This window comes from Patagioenas fasciata, chromosome 29 (genome assembly GCF_037038585.1).
Source record: "Patagioenas fasciata isolate bPatFas1 chromosome 29, bPatFas1.hap1, whole genome shotgun sequence".
Lineage (NCBI taxonomy): Eukaryota > Metazoa > Chordata > Aves > Columbiformes > Columbidae > Patagioenas > Patagioenas fasciata.
In genome coordinates this window covers 4,364,064-4,381,429 of record NC_092548.1, presented here as the reverse complement: position 1 = coordinate 4,381,429, position 17,366 = coordinate 4,364,064, and the positions used below count along the sequence as shown (strand labels likewise).

At 49.0% G+C, this 17,366-nt stretch overlaps 2 protein-coding genes across 3 annotated transcripts in view; both read left to right on the top strand.

Moving 5' to 3' along the window:
• The window catches only part of LOC136113863 (dynein axonemal heavy chain 9-like), a 28,912-nt gene extending 20,525 nt beyond the window's left edge, over positions 1-8,387 (top strand). The window contains exons 13-17 of the mRNA XM_065859095.2: positions 1,391-1,521; positions 2,633-2,759; positions 6,152-6,304; positions 7,516-7,641; positions 8,273-8,387. Coding sequence (XP_065715167.2) covers positions 1,391-1,521; positions 2,633-2,759; positions 6,152-6,304; positions 7,516-7,641; positions 8,273-8,368 — 633 coding nt within the window. The 3' untranslated portion in view covers positions 8,369-8,387. The remainder of the gene's footprint in view (positions 1-1,390; positions 1,522-2,632; positions 2,760-6,151; positions 6,305-7,515; positions 7,642-8,272) is intronic.
• Positions 8,388-8,407: 20 nt separating this feature from the next.
• Positions 8,408-17,351, top strand: LOC139825819 (dynein axonemal heavy chain 9-like). 2 transcript variants are annotated; one of them, XR_011736004.1, is made up of 7 exons: positions 8,408-8,512; positions 9,603-9,763; positions 10,796-10,952; positions 12,355-12,459; positions 15,109-15,266; positions 15,571-15,709; positions 16,914-17,351. XR_011736004.1 is itself a non-coding variant. In XM_071800131.1 (6 exons), exons 1-5 carry the CDS (start codon positions 8,408-8,410, stop codon positions 15,229-15,231), a joined length of 651 nt encoding a protein of 216 aa, XP_071656232.1. In that variant the 3' UTR covers positions 15,232-15,266; positions 16,914-17,351. The 2 variants fall into 2 exon arrangements, 1 of the variants encoding a protein (XP_071656232.1); XM_071800131.1 differs by lacking the exon at positions 15,571-15,709.
• Positions 17,352-17,366: the final 15 nt, after the last annotated feature.

The window sequence follows — 17,366 nt, the reverse complement described above, 5'->3', positions numbered from 1 at the left end:
GTCAGGTTGGGGCTGTGACCCCTCCCTGGGAGCCTGTTCAGTGTCCAGCACCTCTGGGTGAAGAACCTTTTCCTCATGTCCCGCTGCCCTCCCTGGCACATCTTCTGCCATTCCCTGGGTTCTGTCACTGTCACAGAGAAGAGCTCAGCCCTGCCCCTCCTGCTCCTGCTGAGGAACCTGCAGCCCCATGAGCTCTGCCCTCAGTCTCCTCTGCTCCAGCTGAGCAAACCCAGGGACTTCAGCCGCTCCTCATACGGTTTCCCCTCCGAACCCTTCACCAAGTTCATGTCCCTCCTCTGGACACCCTCCAGTAGCTTTATCTCCTTTTCTCCTGTGTCCCCAGCCCTGCACACAGTGAATGCTCCAGGTGAGGCCGCCCCAGCACAGAGCAGAGCAGGACAATCCCCTCCCTGCCCGGCTGGCCGTGCCGTGCTGGATGCACCAGGACACGGGGCCCTCTTGGCTCCAGGGACACAGGTGGCTCAGTCAGCAGCTTCTCTTCCGTAAAAGAAAGACTGAAGCTCAAAGTCTCTGTAGCTGAGCACCCTCAGGATGCATCCAGGGCTGGGGGGATGTGCTGACAGGCTGTGGGATGCTCACCTGGAGCTGGATCTGTGGCGTGAGTGTAGGGAGGGCTCAACCTTCCAGATGGAGCCTTGCTCCTGGGGCTGAACACAGGGTAGCGTGGAAGTGTTACCTGGACTGCTTGGAACACTTGTTCAGTGTCCCGCCTCACTTAGGAGGCCTGACCTGGGAAGAAGGGAGGAGCAGAGATGTTTTGAACATAGCTTGCTTTATTCTTCAGTGTTTAGCTCCAGAAATTCAGAGTCCCTGTTAGATATGGAGCATAATTGTTGATGTGGGCCTCCGGTGCTGACATGGGGTTTCCATACCCTCATTGAAGGCAAGGAAGGGCTCTCCTCTACAAGAGTCATCGTACCCGTTTTGTGGATGGGTGTTGGGATTCCTGTGCTGTAGCAGGAGGGGAGGAGTGCACTCACATGAGGCTGGGAGCCTTTCCACGGTGTGGGAGCATCTCCTGCTGCTGCAGCCAGGGAAACTTGGTACTTCACCTGGACATGGGAGAGAGAGATTTATGAGGTTTTCCAAGGGGAATTAAATCCCATGAAAATGGTTGGTCCTAGACATTGCCTCCTGCATGGAGCGCTTTATCCACAACCCCTTTGGGATACAGTGACAAGAAGGCAAGTGCCTGTTTGCAGACTAGTTTCAGGCAAGTCAGTGGAAGAGCCATTCTGGAATGGTGGAGGGGTCCCTGTCTGCACTGGACAGAAGGTTTTCCCCTCAACCCAAAGACAGCACCCAGAGGATGGAGACCTTTAGCACAAAATCCATGTTTTACCATGAACATGTTTGTGTTGCTTTTTAGGACTCCAAACGCTTTGAAGGGATTGATGTGGACTTTAAAGAACTGGCCTATGAAACTCAGAAAACCCCAAATGTGGTTGAGGCCACCAATAAACCAGGTCTGTCCCAACAACTGGAGGACATTCAGAGTAGGTAGGTACAACTTCAGTCCCAGGATTTTGTCAGAGACTGGGATCAGCTCTAATAAGTTGGTTTAACCTGTGCTCCAAGGCTTTCCTTCTGGACTGTGTGTTCTTTGCATTCACACATTGAGTCTTTTTATTCATGATCCATCACCCTGAAGCCCCCAAGGTGGATTCTGGCTTTGCGTATGTGCAAACTCTTATCTTGAATATTGATTTGCACACATACAAAGCTAGGCACTCAGTTGGTTTTAATAACATGTGGCCTCACTGCCACCCCAAATTTGGTGTCTTAAATATCTATTTAGCAGTCCAAGCAGGGATATCTGCAGCAGAGCTGATCCCATGTGCTTTAATTAACAAAATTATCTTTGTGTGTGTACCCTTCACAGATGGTATAACTAAACTCCCTGAGAAAGACCTTAATGTCCAGAGATGGATACAGTTCTCACCTAACATATGAGCTACTCTACCTGGAACACACCTAACAAGTTAACGTGAGAGCTGTTGTGTCAGTAATAACTATCCATTTAAAATAGAGATCTAATTTTACTTCCTAAACAGATAAGGCCCGTGTTCCCCACAGAGGACTAACTGCATGTTATTTATGAACTTTGAAAGCTCAGCAGCAGTTTAACATGTAAACACTGAGAGATTCATTTTAGAACGGAGCAAACAAGTTTCTTTTCAGGCTTCACAAGCACAAAAAGCTGAGTAGGTTTGAATCAGACTTTAAAATGTGCTCATTAGAATAAAAGCAGTTTTGGAAACTTTCATCCTAGTGTGAAATCACCTGTGGCAGTTGAGAGCTTGTCTAAAACAGTAAGTCAGACTGCAAAGCCTTTCTAGCCTCTTCTTCCACCTGTGTTTCTGCTTTTTGGTGAGGATTCTCTGACTCTTTGTCTGTTTGACCCTTGGGAGTGGAGAGAGATCTATGAGTTACTATGTGCTTTGTTATCTATTTGGAAAATGCTGTAAAGGACCAGCCTGCAGGCTCAGCTCATGTCTGGCATTTCCCCATGGGAGGGGAGAATCTGCTCGATAACCCAAACTGTAGCACGACACATTAAAGGATATTCACCCGCCTGTCCTGGGCTCTATTTTTCTGCTCTTCTCCCCAGGTTGTCCCTGTGTGAGAAGGCTTTGGCTGAATATTTGGACATGAAAAGATTGGCCTTTCCCAGATTTTACTTTGTTTCTTCAGCAGATTTATTGGATATTCTTTCCAATGGCACCAACCCACAGCTGGTAAGCCTTGCACTATGTCACCTTCACATTTTCCAGCTGTCAGTAATGTCAGGGTGGAAGATGCTGTCTAGGGACTCAGCTGTAGCTTATCCTTTCTTGAGTGCCTTTTCTCCCACCCTCACTTGGATTAACAATAACTCTTTCACTGCTGGCCTTCATCTGTCGTCTCTGAAAGGCAATGCGCACACTGTATGTTGTCCCATCTGTCCCTGGTGATGCTTGCAGATGGTTCTGAAAGCACTGCACAGAGCAGAGCTATGTTCTTGATACCATAAAAACAGTGGGTTTGTTTCTGCTGGGATACAGTGAGGTTGGGGGAAACCATTTCTTGAGGATCTCAGCCAAAACTTGTTGCTGAGCTTGGTTCCCCAAGCTGGGATGCCAGCAAACAGCATCTGTTGTTGAAAGAGCCACAGACCGATCATTCAAATGTGGCAGTGTTGACAACCGAGGGCTTGGAGACGTCTCTGTTTTTAGGCAGAGGAGACATCTGCTAGTCAGCCACTTCTTCCTTCCCCCATGCAAAGGTCTTTGGGATGGCCTGTGTACAGGGGAAGAGCAGAACACAGCCTGGAAGAGGTAAGACAGCTGGTGGTCAGACAGTGGCTGTGGCCAAGGCAGGACTTCCTTGGGTTGCCACCCACCCCTGCACAGCTCTGCTTGGCCTTGTTTGGGACGCATCTTTTATTCAGAGGTTGGTGCATAAAACCAGTCAAAACGTTCACAGCAAAAGGCGAGTGTTGGATGATGAACAAGGTCCTAATTCTGTCTTTTGGTAGCGAGTATTTTCACTTTCTTCAGGCTTTCCACCATTTTCAGTATTGATGTGAGCACAGGAATGGAGCAGGTTTGCATGTGTATTTGGAAATGCTGTTGTTTACCTCTAACCTTTAACGCTGCTTCTATCTGTGTCTGCTGCTGGGTGATTTCAGCCCACAGAGTATCATAAATACATAGTTGATTGATATTTAAAATGAAGAGGAAAAAAAAACCACAGGAAGCAAAGATACTGTGTTGAAATGCTCTGTTGAGTAAGAAGAAATTCCTGGTGTTTTCTCTTATTCAAAAGTATTTGCAGTAAAATCAAAGTAAATGTCAAGCAGTATCATACATAGATACACTCTCAGCCTTCCCAATGTAGTTTCAAAGTCTGATGATTCCTAAAGGAGGATTAAATACACAATGACATTATCCTCGTGAACTGGGTGCTGAACTTGTGCAGATTCAGGCGCGTTCGGGCTCTGGCAGCAGGATCGCAGCAAGTGCTGGGGTTGTGTCCGAACCCTCCAGACTGGACAGGGTCTGGGAAGGGGCAGCTGGGGATTTGTGACCAGAAGCTTCTACATGTAAGAAAAAGTTTCTACGGTTTACTTACGGTTTGAAAAGAGATAAGCTTATGGCCTCAAGATACGCTTAATGGCCTCAAGTTGTGCCAGGGGAGGTTCAGATTGGATATTGTAAAAAAATTCTTCCCAGAAAGGGCTGTGGGGCATGGGAACAGGCTGCCCAGGGCAGTGCTGGAGTCACCATCCCTGGAGGGGTTTAAAAGACATTTAGACGAGGTTCTTAGGGACATGGATTAGTGCCAGAGCTAGGGTATGGCTGGACTTGATCCTGAGGGTTTCTTCCACCCAAAATGATTCTGTGATCTGGGGGGATGCTGAGTGCCCTGTGCTTCTCAGAGTCACTTAGCACCTCCCAGGGTTTGGCCCTGCTTGTATGTGTGTGAGAAGCTGCGTCCACTTGCAGCACAGCTCATGAGAGGGAGGGTTGTAGTTCTTTGTGAGTCAGTGAGTCAGAATTAGATGGACAAATCCACCTCCACCCTTCCTTCTCTGAAAGCATCAGAGCATTGGGCATCTCACGCAGAATCCCAGAATGTCAGGGTTGGAAGGGACCTGGAAAGCTCATCCAGTGCAATCCCCCATGGAGCAGGAACACCCAGCTGAGGTTCCACAGGAAGGGGTCCAGGGGGTTTGAATGTCTGCAGAGAAGGAGACTCCACAGCCTCCCTGGGCAGCCTGGGCCAGGCTCTGACACCCTCACTGAGAAGAAGTTTCTTCTCAAATTTAAGTGAAACCTCCTGTGTTCCAGTTTGAACCCATTCCCCCTTGTCCTATCACTGGTTGTCACCGAGAAGAGCCTGGCTCCATTCTCCTGACACTCCCCCTTTATATATCTGTAAACATGAATGAGTCCCCCCTCAGTCTCCTCTTCTCCAGCTCCAGAGCCCCAGCTCCCTCAGCCTTTCCTCACACGGGAGATGCTCCACTCCCTTCAGCATCTTGGTGGCTGCGCTGGACTCTCTCCAGCAGTTCCCTGTCCTTCTGGAACTGAGGGGCCACAACTGGACACAATGTTCCAGGTGTGGTCTCCCCAGGGCAGAGCAGAGGGGCAGGAGAACCTCTCTGACCTACTGACCACCCCCTTCTAACCCACCCCAGGTACCATTGGCCTTCCTGGCCACAAGGGCCCAGTGCTGGCTCATGGTCACCCTGCTGTCCCCAGGACCCCCAGGTCCCTTTCCCTCATTTCTCATCTCCCCTATGGGAGTTTTTCTACCTCTCTGCTGTAATTGAGAGAGGCAGCTCCTGTCTGGGACTGCTTTGGGAGCTTCCCCTTTCTGTGGGGACGTCAATCCTAGGAGAATCTCACCTTCATTGGCGTGGGGCGCGCAGTGATGCAGTTGTGTGTTACGCAGTGGTCTGGAAGAAGTGCTGGTGACCTGCTCAGCTCCCAGCAGGCAGATGCTGATGTTGAGAGCCCACAGCATCTCCCTGTTGGCTTTGCAGACTCAGATGGAGGTGAACAGGAAAGAACTGAATTATTCTTTTCCTTCTGGAAGAGTGCTTTTGGTGAACATGGTTGTTCTATAGGAGGTCTGGGCTGTTTATCATAGGTCTTAGGCAGAAATAAAGATCTTTCTTCTCCATGAAAGAGAATTTAGGATATTTCACTAGCACAAAATCAGTTTCTAGTAGTGGAAAAACAGGAAAGTTCATAGTGAAGAAAACTCCACGTTGTGCTGAGAATAGGATGAGGTGGAGAAATGGCTACAGACTTCTCATCACTACATGTAGGGAAATTTGGGGTAGGAGTCATGAGGTGTTTCAATGTTTTCTATGCTTTTGCTCTGTATGGAAGATTTCCCAATGGAGAAACATGATTTATTAAGGCATGTCTGTTTTCTAAATTACGTAGAAATAGGTGGAAGTATTACAAGAGACAGCAAGAGGCTTTTGTTGGCAGTATGTTGGCCACATTTGAGAAGATGTGGTGCTACCTAAATATCCAAGATATTTTGTTAACATGATTTTGCTTGTGACATGTATAGTGATCTTCATTCCGCTCGTCCTATCTCGGTTGCTTTATTTATACAACCCGTTTTGCAGGTGCAACGTCATCTTTCCAGACTCTTTGACAGCTTGGCCAGGATGAAATTCCAGCTGGACTCTGAGCAAAAGCCAACCAAGGTTGGCCTGGGAATGTACAGTAGAGAGGAGGAGTACGTCAGCTTCAGCGAGCCCTGTGACTGCAGTGGGCAGGTGAGAGGGAAGTCCTTGTCTATCAGAACTGTCCGGTGGAGTCTGCTCCCCTGCCCCTCGTGTGAGATCCCTTGCCAAGACGTCATAGAGCTTCACTGCTCTCCCCTGGTGCATGAGAAAAGCTGGAAGAGGTGGTGATTTAGTACCTCCTTACACCGCAACCTTTCGTGTCACTCTGGATAGGTCCTCACTAAGGGGGGACGTGGATGTCGCAGTCCACTGTGAGAGAAAGAGCTGTGCCATTTTTCTGACTAGGTTTTTAATTTGATTTTTTCTAAGACCTTTTGAAGGTTAGTCTTAAAGCTTGCTACAAATATCCTTGGTGAGGGAGGGGATGCAGACTGAAAAGAGACTAAGCTATTCCATAGTACCTCTGCACGGGTGTGTTTGGCAGGAGAAGGCCTTTTACCTGTTTCTCAAGTCTTCGTTATTTCATACCACGAGTGAAAGTATGAAATGTAAGAATCAAGCTACTGCTCAGCTTATCTATCCTGGTAGTTTCACCTTTCTGCATGGTCTATTACAGGAAGCTAAAGTACGTAATACCGGCCACTGAGCTCCCCAGCAATGGAGCTTGCTGCGTTCAGTCTGTCTTCTTGTTGAGGGCTTTGCCTGTGAAATATGAAATTCAGCAGGAATTGTGTTCCCAAGTTTGGCAGCATCTTTCTTCTGCTGCTGGCAGACTGCCCACGTCCCACCAGGGATTCTGTCATGGCCTGGAGGTGGAACACACCTGACCAAATTATTCATTGACGGAGTTCATTTTGGTTCCTCCTGTAGCTAGAGTTCAAGGAAAAAATCTGTCTTCTGTTCTTGGTGTCTGGAAGTAGATGCTAATCCTACAGTACCAGAATTAGCCCAATCTACCCAGTCTGAAGGAGGCTGTGAGGTTTGGTTAACTCATAGAATGTCCTGAGCTGGAAGGGACCCACCAGGATCATGGAGTCCAAGTCCTGTCCCTGCAGTGACAACCCCACAGGTCACCCCGTGTGTCTGAGGACGTTGTCCAGTCTCTCCTTGAACACTGTCAGGTTGGGGCTGTGACACCTCCCTGGGAGCCTGTTCAGTGTCCAGCACCTCTGGGTGAAGAACCTTTCCCTCATGTCCAGTCTAAAGAGAACTGAGATGCTTGCCTCATTTCCTATCTTCACTAATTACCAAAGGCACTTAAGAAGAGCAAATGTGTTACTGGGATTTAATCTCTTTTCCAGGTTGAAGTCTGGCTCAGTCATGTACTAGACAGCATGAGGGCTACTGTGAGAGATGAGATGACAGAAGCCGTCATGGCTTATGAGGAAAAACCAAGGGAACAATGGCTCTTTGACTATCCTGCCCAGGTATCTGCCACTGCTTCTTATCACCACTCAGGCTGGCTCGTGGAAAGGTAGCTCTTGGGTTCCCCATCAGTCCTGCCCTTCCCTTCTTTCAGCAGCTGTGGACAGGCATGTTTCTGGCCTCCACCTTGCTATCCAGGAGAGAGGGAGGATGAGTTGTCCTTTATCCTGGCGGTCTCCTGATGGAGTTTTCAGGCTGAGCTCCATGCTCTGGTTGGGGCTCTTGGTTGGGTGACAGAGCCCAGGGGCTTGGGCAGTGCAGTCTGTACAGCCAGAGCAGTGAGAGGTGCAGCAGGAAGGCAAAGTGGTGAGGCCTGATAAGAGTGAAGAGCCCCTCAGATGCACCTCTGACAACCTCGTGGTCTCCAACTCTTCCTCCTCTGCTGTGTCAGGCATGTGAAAGGTGCTGATTTACTTATAACTAGCTGCTAAATGTGTCTATCACTGATATGGTGTTTTAAATGAATGTCATGGAGCAGATCCTTGTTGTACTGTCTGCTGTGACTACTGTATGAAAAAATACTTAATTTCATGTCACGGATGTTTCATCCTTGATCTCCCTGTGGATCCGACACTCTTGAACATAAGGAAGCTTTGGTATTTTCCCTGATACTGAACCAGCCTATTTCCCTAGGTGGCGCTTTGCTGCACCCAGATCTGGTGGACAACCGAGGTTGGGATTGCCTTTGCCAGGGTGGAGGAAGGCTACAAGAATGCGATGAAGGAATAGCACAAGAAGCAAGTGACCCAGCTGAACACCCTCGTTACCATGCTGATCGGGCAGCCCTCCAAGGGCGACAGACAGAAAATCATGACCATTTGCACCATCGACGTGCATGCTCGGGATGTGGTGGCAAAGATGATAGCACAGAAGGTTGGTGTTGGCAGTTCAGCACAGTTCTGTGGGTGCTGGAGAGGGGGCTTCAGGGGGCCCAACCACTGGCCATTCAGATCACTGCCGGTCTCAGTGGGAGACGTATGACTAAATTTATTTCTACAATGCTTGTAGTAAGTGTGCAGAAAGCCCCTGTAAGCCTGCAGAGCTGTGCTGTGTCATGGCCCTGCAACACCAACTTGTAGTTGCTGCAGATTCACACCAGGAGTGAGAGCGCGGCACTGCGTCCTGGTGCCAAGACATGTGCTGGTGGATGATGGTGGTGTGTTGGGAGGCTGCTGGACTCAGTCTCAGTTTTGACTTCAGAAAGTAAGAAAAAGCATTCAAGCTTTGTTCTTTGTAGCGTCCTTTGTCTGGTGTGGGGCCACAGGGACTTATGTGGGACTCCCTTCTCCTGCAACACCTCTCCCACACTACTCCCCTGTCCCTGACACCATGCCAAGTGTTTAGCCTTGCAGGTGGGTGGGAAGATGCCCTGAATGTATTGGGTTGTGGCTCTTCCCTCATCTGTGTCATCTCAGAGGCAGCCAGGCTGCTCACAGGGTTTCTGTCTTCAAGGCTCAGCTGGGCTCAGTGGTGCCTCGGTCCAGCCTGGGGTGAAGTGATGCATCTGGACCTGCCTGCTGGTTGTGCAGAGAGCGCTGGCCATGCCTGTCTTTGTCCACCTGTCCCCAGTCTGTTTCCTTGGTGCTGTCTGCAACCTCTTCCTTGTCTAGATGGCCTCTGCTCCTTCTCTCACTCTGGTTGCGTTATGAGACCTTCTTCATGACTTGCTGCTTCTTAAATCTATTCAGGAGTCTTTTTGTAAGGCTCTTTCTCTTGGCCATTAATTTTTTCCTCTCCCACCAATGTGGTCACTAATTTGGTTCCTCCCCTTTACTGATGGGAGATGGGGAGGTGACATTTCTCACCGCATTGCAAGGAGGCGGCCTTCCTCACCACACCTGCCTTGCAGTGAGGACCAGTCATCCCCCATGAAAATTTTATAGCAGTCGCTATTTTGGCCCCCGAGCTGCATGTGTCTGGCATCCCCGGCCTTCCTGTGATGGTGTTTGTGGGTGTGTTGCAGGTGGACAATGCCCAGGCCTTCATTTGGCTGTCACAGCTCCGGCACAGATGGTCAGATGAGGAACGGCACTGCTTTGCCAACATCTGTGACGCCCAGTTCCTGTACTCCTATGAATACCTTGGCAATACCCCTCGGCTTGTGATCACTCCGCTGACCGACAGGTAAGTCCCTGGGACACAATGTCATAGCTGGGCTTTGCCACACAGGTAGAGAGAGAGATGCCAACCAAAGATGGATTTAGTTCAGACACCTGTATCCCTCTTGTTCTGTCTCCATGTCCCAGCACTCCAGTGGTCGAGCTCTAACTCTTATCTGGTTTTTGGTGGTACCCTCTGGGGAATTTGTACATCAGATCCCTGGGTGGGATTCAGCTCACACATTAAAACACTTGTGGGTGTCTTCCTGTGCACAAGATGTCCACAGTCCATAAAGCTGGTGAGTCTAGAGAGCTTTCATCCCATCTTGAAGCAGACATCTACCTGGTTGCCTCAGTGGGGACACCTAGGGTTACTTGAGATACTCTGTGTTGTCCCACCTGGCTTCCAGCTGCCAATCCAGAAGTGTAAAAGTCTCCTATGGACCCCTTGTCATATCTCTCCACCCTATGTGACATTTCAGCAACCAAGAGCATCTCAGGTGGCTCTAGTCACCTGTGTTAGTCAGCTGCGTCAAGCCCCCAGGTATCATCAGGTTTTGTTGGCTATATTGACTACACCTCTGTGGCTTATACAGGTAGTATAGATACTCACATGTGGACACCACCCCAGTGTCCATCATCAACATGATGGAGAAACTTTGGGACTTGCTGCAGCTTTGAGTTGGGTTCACTCATAGGCCACCTGAGCAGGTTTCTGTCAGTGACAGGTCTTCCAGAAAAGCTGTCCTTTTCTCATACTGCCTGAGATGTGCCCAATATCCATGAGTTGTATGAGGATCCAGAGAGAACACAAGCTGGACATGAAGAGGTTTGGGCAGACCTTGGTGGAAGATGAGTATCTCTTGGAGAAAACAGAGCTGAGCAGAGGTGGTAATTAATGCCAAGAAGGCTTTCAGCTCAGACATGACCCCTGCTCACGTACAGCTTTTCAGAGGAGAGGCTCTGCTGAGTGCAATGCTCTAGTGCTATTGCCCTGCAGCCCACAGTTGACCTATTGGACATATTTCCTTTTTTCATTCATCATTCACTGTGAAAGATGTTACATCACCCTGACCCAGTCACTGCACCTGACCATGAGCGGAGCACCTGCAGGCCCTGCGGGCACTGGCAAGACGGAGACTACGAAAGATTTGGGGCGAGCCCTGGGCATCATGGTGTACGTGTTTAACTGCTCCGAGCAGATGGACTACAAGGTATGGCTCCCACCTCGGCTGCAGTGCGGTCACATGGGGCTGGGGATGCTCAGGGCCCGAGCAAACCTGAAGGATGAGAGTAATCCAATGGTACCTGGGGTGCATTAGGAGAGGTATGACCAGCAGGTCAAGGGAGGTTGTTCCTTCCGCTCTGCTCTGCCCTGGTGATGCCACATCTGGAGTTGTGTCCAGTTCTGGGCTCCCCAGTTTAAGAAGGAATAACTGCACAGAGTCCAGCAGTGGGCTACAAAGATGCTGAGGGGTCTGGAGCTTCTTTCTTGTGAGGAGAGACTGAGAGAGCTGGAGCTGTTGAGCTGGAGAAGAGAAGCTGAGAGGGATCTGATCAATGGGATCAATATCTCAGGGTGGGTGTCAGAGGATGGACCAGACTCTGTTCAGTGGTGCCCAACGCCAGGGTGAGGGACAACGGGCACAGACTGAAACACAGGAGGCTCCATGTGAACATGAGCAGAAACTTGTTTGCTGGGAGGTGCCAGAGCCTGGCCCAGGCTGCCCAGAGCGGGTGTGGAGTCTCCTTCTGTGAGACATTGAAACCCGCCTGGACCCACCTGTGTGATCTGCTCTGTGACCCTGCGTGAGCAGGGCTTGGACTGGGGGATCTGCAGAGGTCCCTTCAGCCCCACCAGGCTGGGATTCTGTGATCACCTCTCTCCAAATCCCTGCTACACTCCTTTAAGCTGAATGCCTTTTCCTTCTCCTCCCGTTCCTTCTCTAAGATTTGCACAAGGTTCTTCAGGAGGCAGAGACCCGAACTATCTTCTCTGCCTCATTATGCATTTCCCTTCCTTTCTGGAGTTAGATTTCATGTGTAATTCTTCAAAAATGTTGGTCTGTTCAGTTGAGACCAAGGCTGTGCTGATAGTTGGACCCTGGTCGTTTCTTCTCGGCGTGCTCGCGACCTGGCAGCCCCTGGCACGGGGAGGGACCTGTCCTGGTTTTCTCAGGATCCTCTCCCAGAATAAACCCAAAACATAGTGAACCTTCAGCCGCTACAGAGCACTGAATCATTAGGCTGAGTCTTGCTCTCTGCCAGTCTGGCACGGTACAGTGATTTTGGTAGCCTCGGATCATATTTCATTTAGCTTATGGGCTCTCCCAGGAAACGGGACCATCAGTAATTCAGCACAAGTGACCTTTAAATGAAACTGGTGCACAGATATATCGAGAAAGTGCAATTAGCAGATAAAGTGGCAAGCTGCGCAGAGCTATAAATATTATAATTGAGTTGTGCCTGCTGTTTCCATGCACTTTTCTAAATACCCACAATAGACTGTAAATTGCTATAAATAAACAGGCTGGGAAATAAAATCAATTTTTTGCTGGAGTTGATTCCATTTATGATTTCACTCTTGTAATCTTTGTTTTTGTTTTGTTTTTCCAGTCTTGTGGGAATATTTACAAAGGCCTTTCCCAGACGGGAGCCTGGGGCTGTTTTGATGAATTTAACAGGATCTCAGTTGAGGTCCTTTCTGTGGTTGCTGTACAGGTGAGTGGAGAAACACTCATAAATAAATACAAACAGAGCAGAGCCATTCTGCAGTCTTTGGAGCAAGGGTAAAAATGGCAATTGCATATTGCCGGTTTCAGTTCTGTGTATAGGCAGGTGTGGGATTAGATCTCAAGATTAATCACATGAATATCACAGCACTGCCAAGATGTCGCAGTTACGTGCTGCAAAGCTATTTGTCACTTTTCTTGCCCCAGTTACAGCATTTGTGCCAAGACAATTCTTTGTAGCATCTTTTCCCAGACCACTACGCACCATGGCTCTGTACCTGTTCCTCCTCAGGAAAGCACTCGTGTCATTAATCTGCTGTGAGATAATTGCAGCACATCGTTTCAAGACAGAGAAGCTGCCTTGACTTGCGGCTGCTCAGTCTGCAATGTAGGGAATAATTTTCACAGAGGGGAAGAGGGGTGTTTGGGGCAGATCCGCTGGACTTCTGGGGGTTCCTTATCACCCCTGGTCAGGCACAGGTTGTGTGTCATACTCAGGAAATGGGAATACATTCAGGATTAATTTTCTTAACCTGTCTCCAAAACTATATGGCTGTGGATTTAGTTCTGGTGTCTGTAACGACAGCTCTGCCGAGTGGCTTTGGAAGGTATTCCTGGCCAACTGGCACCATTCCTTGGAGGAATGTGTGCAGCCCCGTGGTGCTCCCAAAAGCCAGTGTCAGCTGGTGACACTCGGGAGCTGGAATCTGGGGCAGATCTGCGGCCCTTGCTGACGCGCTTGCCCAGGGTACCCTGACACCGTGGGATTAAACCTGGGACAGAGCTATTGGAGCGGTGCCCAGCTGGGCATGGGTGTTTCCCCTGGCGAATGGTTTCCCATCTCCTCTGTAGTTTAGCTGCTCAGTGCATTGTGTTGGTGAGTCTCGTGTGAAGCGCAGCAGCATCCCTGGAGAAGGGCTGGAAGGGAGACTGGCCTCCCCATCGTGCCAGAAAGTCCTGTGCTCTCGTGCTTATATATATAATCTGTCACTTCGCGTCCTCCTTCCCCTCCTCTTACCAGCCCATGAGGAAACCTGGCATTATTTTATACAGGGGAAGCCTTGGGGGGCTTCAGTGCAGAAAACTGAGGTGCCAAAGTGCCCAAGTTCTTCAGGATCCAACTGTCAGCTGAGTGCGTGTTTTAGGATCCTAATATCTGATTGAGGTGCTGAATTGTTCCTGGACTCCCTTTTGGGCTCAGTGTTGTAGAAAGATATAAAGCTCAGAAGTTTCTACACTTCTGTAAATGTTTCGGTCAAAGACATTGTTCTTAACCCCTCCATGAACTCCTCATTCTTCTCATCTGTTTCACTCATAATTGGTACCTTATGTGGCATCCCAGAGAAGCCCCAGGCAGGTACAAGAGTTTATGTATCATTCCCTCTCAATTTCTCTTCCGTCAGGTCCTAGTTTAAAGTTGTCATTGAAAAAAAGTCTTTGAGGATCTTGAAATAAAAAGGGAAGCTGAACAAAAGAAGCCCAGGAATGACTCAACTGCTGATGGTTCCCTCGCTCCTGGCTGGAGCGTGGCAGCTGAAGAAAGCGGCACGGCCGTCATTCCATCATGGTGTCTCCTGGCTGCTATTAGGAGTGTTACCATGGCGATGTTTAATTGGCTGTCTTACTCATGCAGCTGATGTCGATATGGTTCCTTACAGGGAAAAATTCGATTAATTGCTTTACTTTGAGATGGCAAACAGTAGTGAGGTTAGAGCGGTGAATAGAGAGAGATTTGCCCCTCGCTGAGGTGCTGTTTGCAGAGAGGTGAACTCTTCGGAAGGAGAGGAATGAGCAGAACAAAGCTGCAATCAGGCAAATATAAAAAACAATATAATATTAGTGAGTGAAGGTGTTAGGAGAGGTTTTACAGCTTCTGCCTTCTGGTTTTGGTTTTAAATCAAACATCTGATGTCCCAAAATCTTTAAAAGTGATATCAAGTGGTCAGTTTACAACTGAGCTGAGGCCAAGCTTATTGGGAGGTGCTACCCCTTCTCTGGGCCTGGTCAGGGAACGGAGCAGGCACAGGAGGGTTTTGGGATGTCCTGAAGAGCAACGCTGTGTGGGGAGAGGTGAGATGGGTAAAGGGAATAATGGGCCCATATTGTGATAGACTTTGGGGAGTGCGTTTGGGTGTTGGCTATGTTGTGGATACCTGTACTGCCCTGTGTCTCGCTCACACATCAGACCTCTGCTGGGCTGGCTGGTTCAGAGATGGTGGAGCCTTTGGTGGTGTTTTTGCTGTGAGATGTGCTGAGCAGTGTCCCACAGGTGATGTCAAAAGCCAAGGTGAATGCAGGCAGTGCTGGGGACATTTCCCGCTCCTGAGTTGCTCTTCCTGACCCACGTTCATCATTGTCTCATGGAGCAAAGGTGTGAAGTCTTGCAACTCCTTTGCATTTTGACTTTCCACTCTCTTCAGCTCTTTTTTCTGCTTTGCCAGAGTTTGACTGAGATGGGAAATTGATATTGCCATGCTGATGTACTCCAAACAGTGTATAAAGCTTTATGCTGCCGGTAAAAAATAAAACAGTGATTAGCCCCATTTGTCACGAGGCCAAGAGTAACGAAGGAAGCACCGTTGTCTGATGTGTTTTTCATAAGTGAACGCTGATACTATAGTACTGTATTGATTTCTAGGTGAAGAGCGTGCAGGATGCAATACGGGAGAAGAAGAAATCCTTCAATTTTCTTGGAGAAGACATCAACTTAGTACCATCAGTAGGCATTTTCATCACCATGAACCCTGGTTACGCAGGGTGAACAGAGCTACCTGAGAATTTAAAAGCTCTCTTCAGGTGAGTCCAGGTCAGGGTTTGTGACCTGGCAGAAACTGTCTTTTGGAACATCCAGGCTCGACCTCATGTCCTTGGGGAATTCACTTGCATAGGGCATTCGCAGGTAGTTTAAGCCTTGCACAACAGGCCTGGGTCTGGGCACGCACAGGCAGGGCAAAGGAGCTCTGTCCCTTGTCGTGGGGAAGGCAGAGGGTGACCTGGCTCGTAAAAGAAGGCCTAGAAGATGAAGCTGCAAATGCGCTGCCTGTAAGACCTGTAGTCAAGAAATACTTGTTCTGCAATGCCTCCTCACCTGTCATTTTAGGCCGTGTGCGATGGTTGTGCCAGACTTTGAGCTGATCTGTGAAATTATGTTGGTGGCTGAGGGATTCATCGAGGCCCGGGTGTTAGCCAGGAAGTTCATTACTCTCTACCAACTCTGCAAAGAGCTCCTGTCCAAGCAGGTGAGCCTGATTCTGTGGCTGAGTGGTATGATGAATCTCCAAAATCAGCAGAAACATGGCACTGTGCTGCTCAGCTCCATGGCTAACGTTTCACAGCTTTTATTTAATGGCTGCATTTGCACTGGCTGCTGGGGGAGGAGAGGGTTGGTGATCATCGGAGCAATAAAATTTTCAGACTGCTTTACTGGAGCATCTGCAGGGACAAAAGCATTTGACCAGCTGCATTAATGGGAGACCTTTCAGTGAGTTTAAATGACACCATGTTTGGGGTAGTATTCAGTGACCTTTTGCTTTCCAGTCTCTTCCTATTGATTCTCCTGCCTGCAAAGGGTTTATGGTGTCCCTCTCTGAGTTCAGCCTTAGGCTGGTTCCAGGTCTTGTTAGAGTTACTGTCAGTGCAAAGCAAATCAGATTTTTCCGTGTCATTATTTGTGTAGATCGAAGCTGGGTCCAGAGGAGACCTGAATCAGGATTCCTGATGATACAAACCTGATCTTGGCTGTGCCAGCATGAGGCTGGGTGGGATATGCTCTGTCGCAGAAACTTGGTGCTGTGCCTTGAGGGGCCTGGTGGAAGCCATGGCCTCCCACACAGAGCAGTCAGCTGTCGAGCTGTGCTCTGGAGGGTGTTAACAGGACAGAAATATGAACAGTTGTTTGTTGGCTTGAGAGTTCTTCTCATGCCGTTTTGTGGTACTTTTTCAGCAATGTCTTTACTGACCCCTTATTCCTGGACCTCCTCTGAGACCAAACAGGCTTGTCATCTTGTGATGGGCAGGGTGGAGAAACTTGGGTCTTTGGGGCCTCATAATGGACTCACAAGCCTTTCACCTTGGTGGCTCCTGCAGATGCAGGGGGCTGGCTGGCCTTGCTATAGGTGCTTTATGATTTAGGTGAAACAAATTGCTTTGGTCTCTGGAGTGCAAATCCTGCTGCTGTCTTACTGCCAACTGTGAGCCCATGTGATGGTCTGAACAGCTGAATTATTTGACTCTTTAATACTGTCCCTGACGGGAATCTCACCTACTGAGATGGAAACCAGGTCGCTCAGGCTGGAGAAGGTCTCTGGCCACAATGCAAATAACAGATTTAGATGTATTTTCATTGCTTACTAGTCTGGCAGTTTGGGAATGGTGGTTCTTCACCCTACATGGTACTGTCTAAGCATAAACTCATGCCTCTTTTTTTTCCTTCCTCTGGTGTAGGATCACTACGACTGGGGCTTGCGTGCCATTAAGTCAGTGCTGGTTGTTGCTGGCTCCCTCAAGCGAGATGACCCAGAGCGACCCGAAGACCAGGTTCTGATGCGCTCTCTTCGTGACTTCAACATCCCCAAGATTGTGACGGATGATGTGCCGGTGTTTATGGGGCTGATTGGGGATCTATTCCCTGCACTGGATGTGCCTCGGAAGCGTGACCTGAATTTTGAGTCGTTTGTGAGGCAGGCTGTGCTGGACCTCCGGCTGCAGGCTGAGGACAACTTTGTGCTCAAAGTAAGACCAAGAGATCTTCTGCTACACCCACATCGCCATCAAATCATTTGGGTTTTCTCAAACAGCTTTGCTTCTACAAAGAGAGCTCTGCACAGCATTGTCCTTGCAGGCAGATCTCGCTGGAGGGCAGTCAGCTGTGCTGGGTCTGAGGCAGTTGCACCTGCT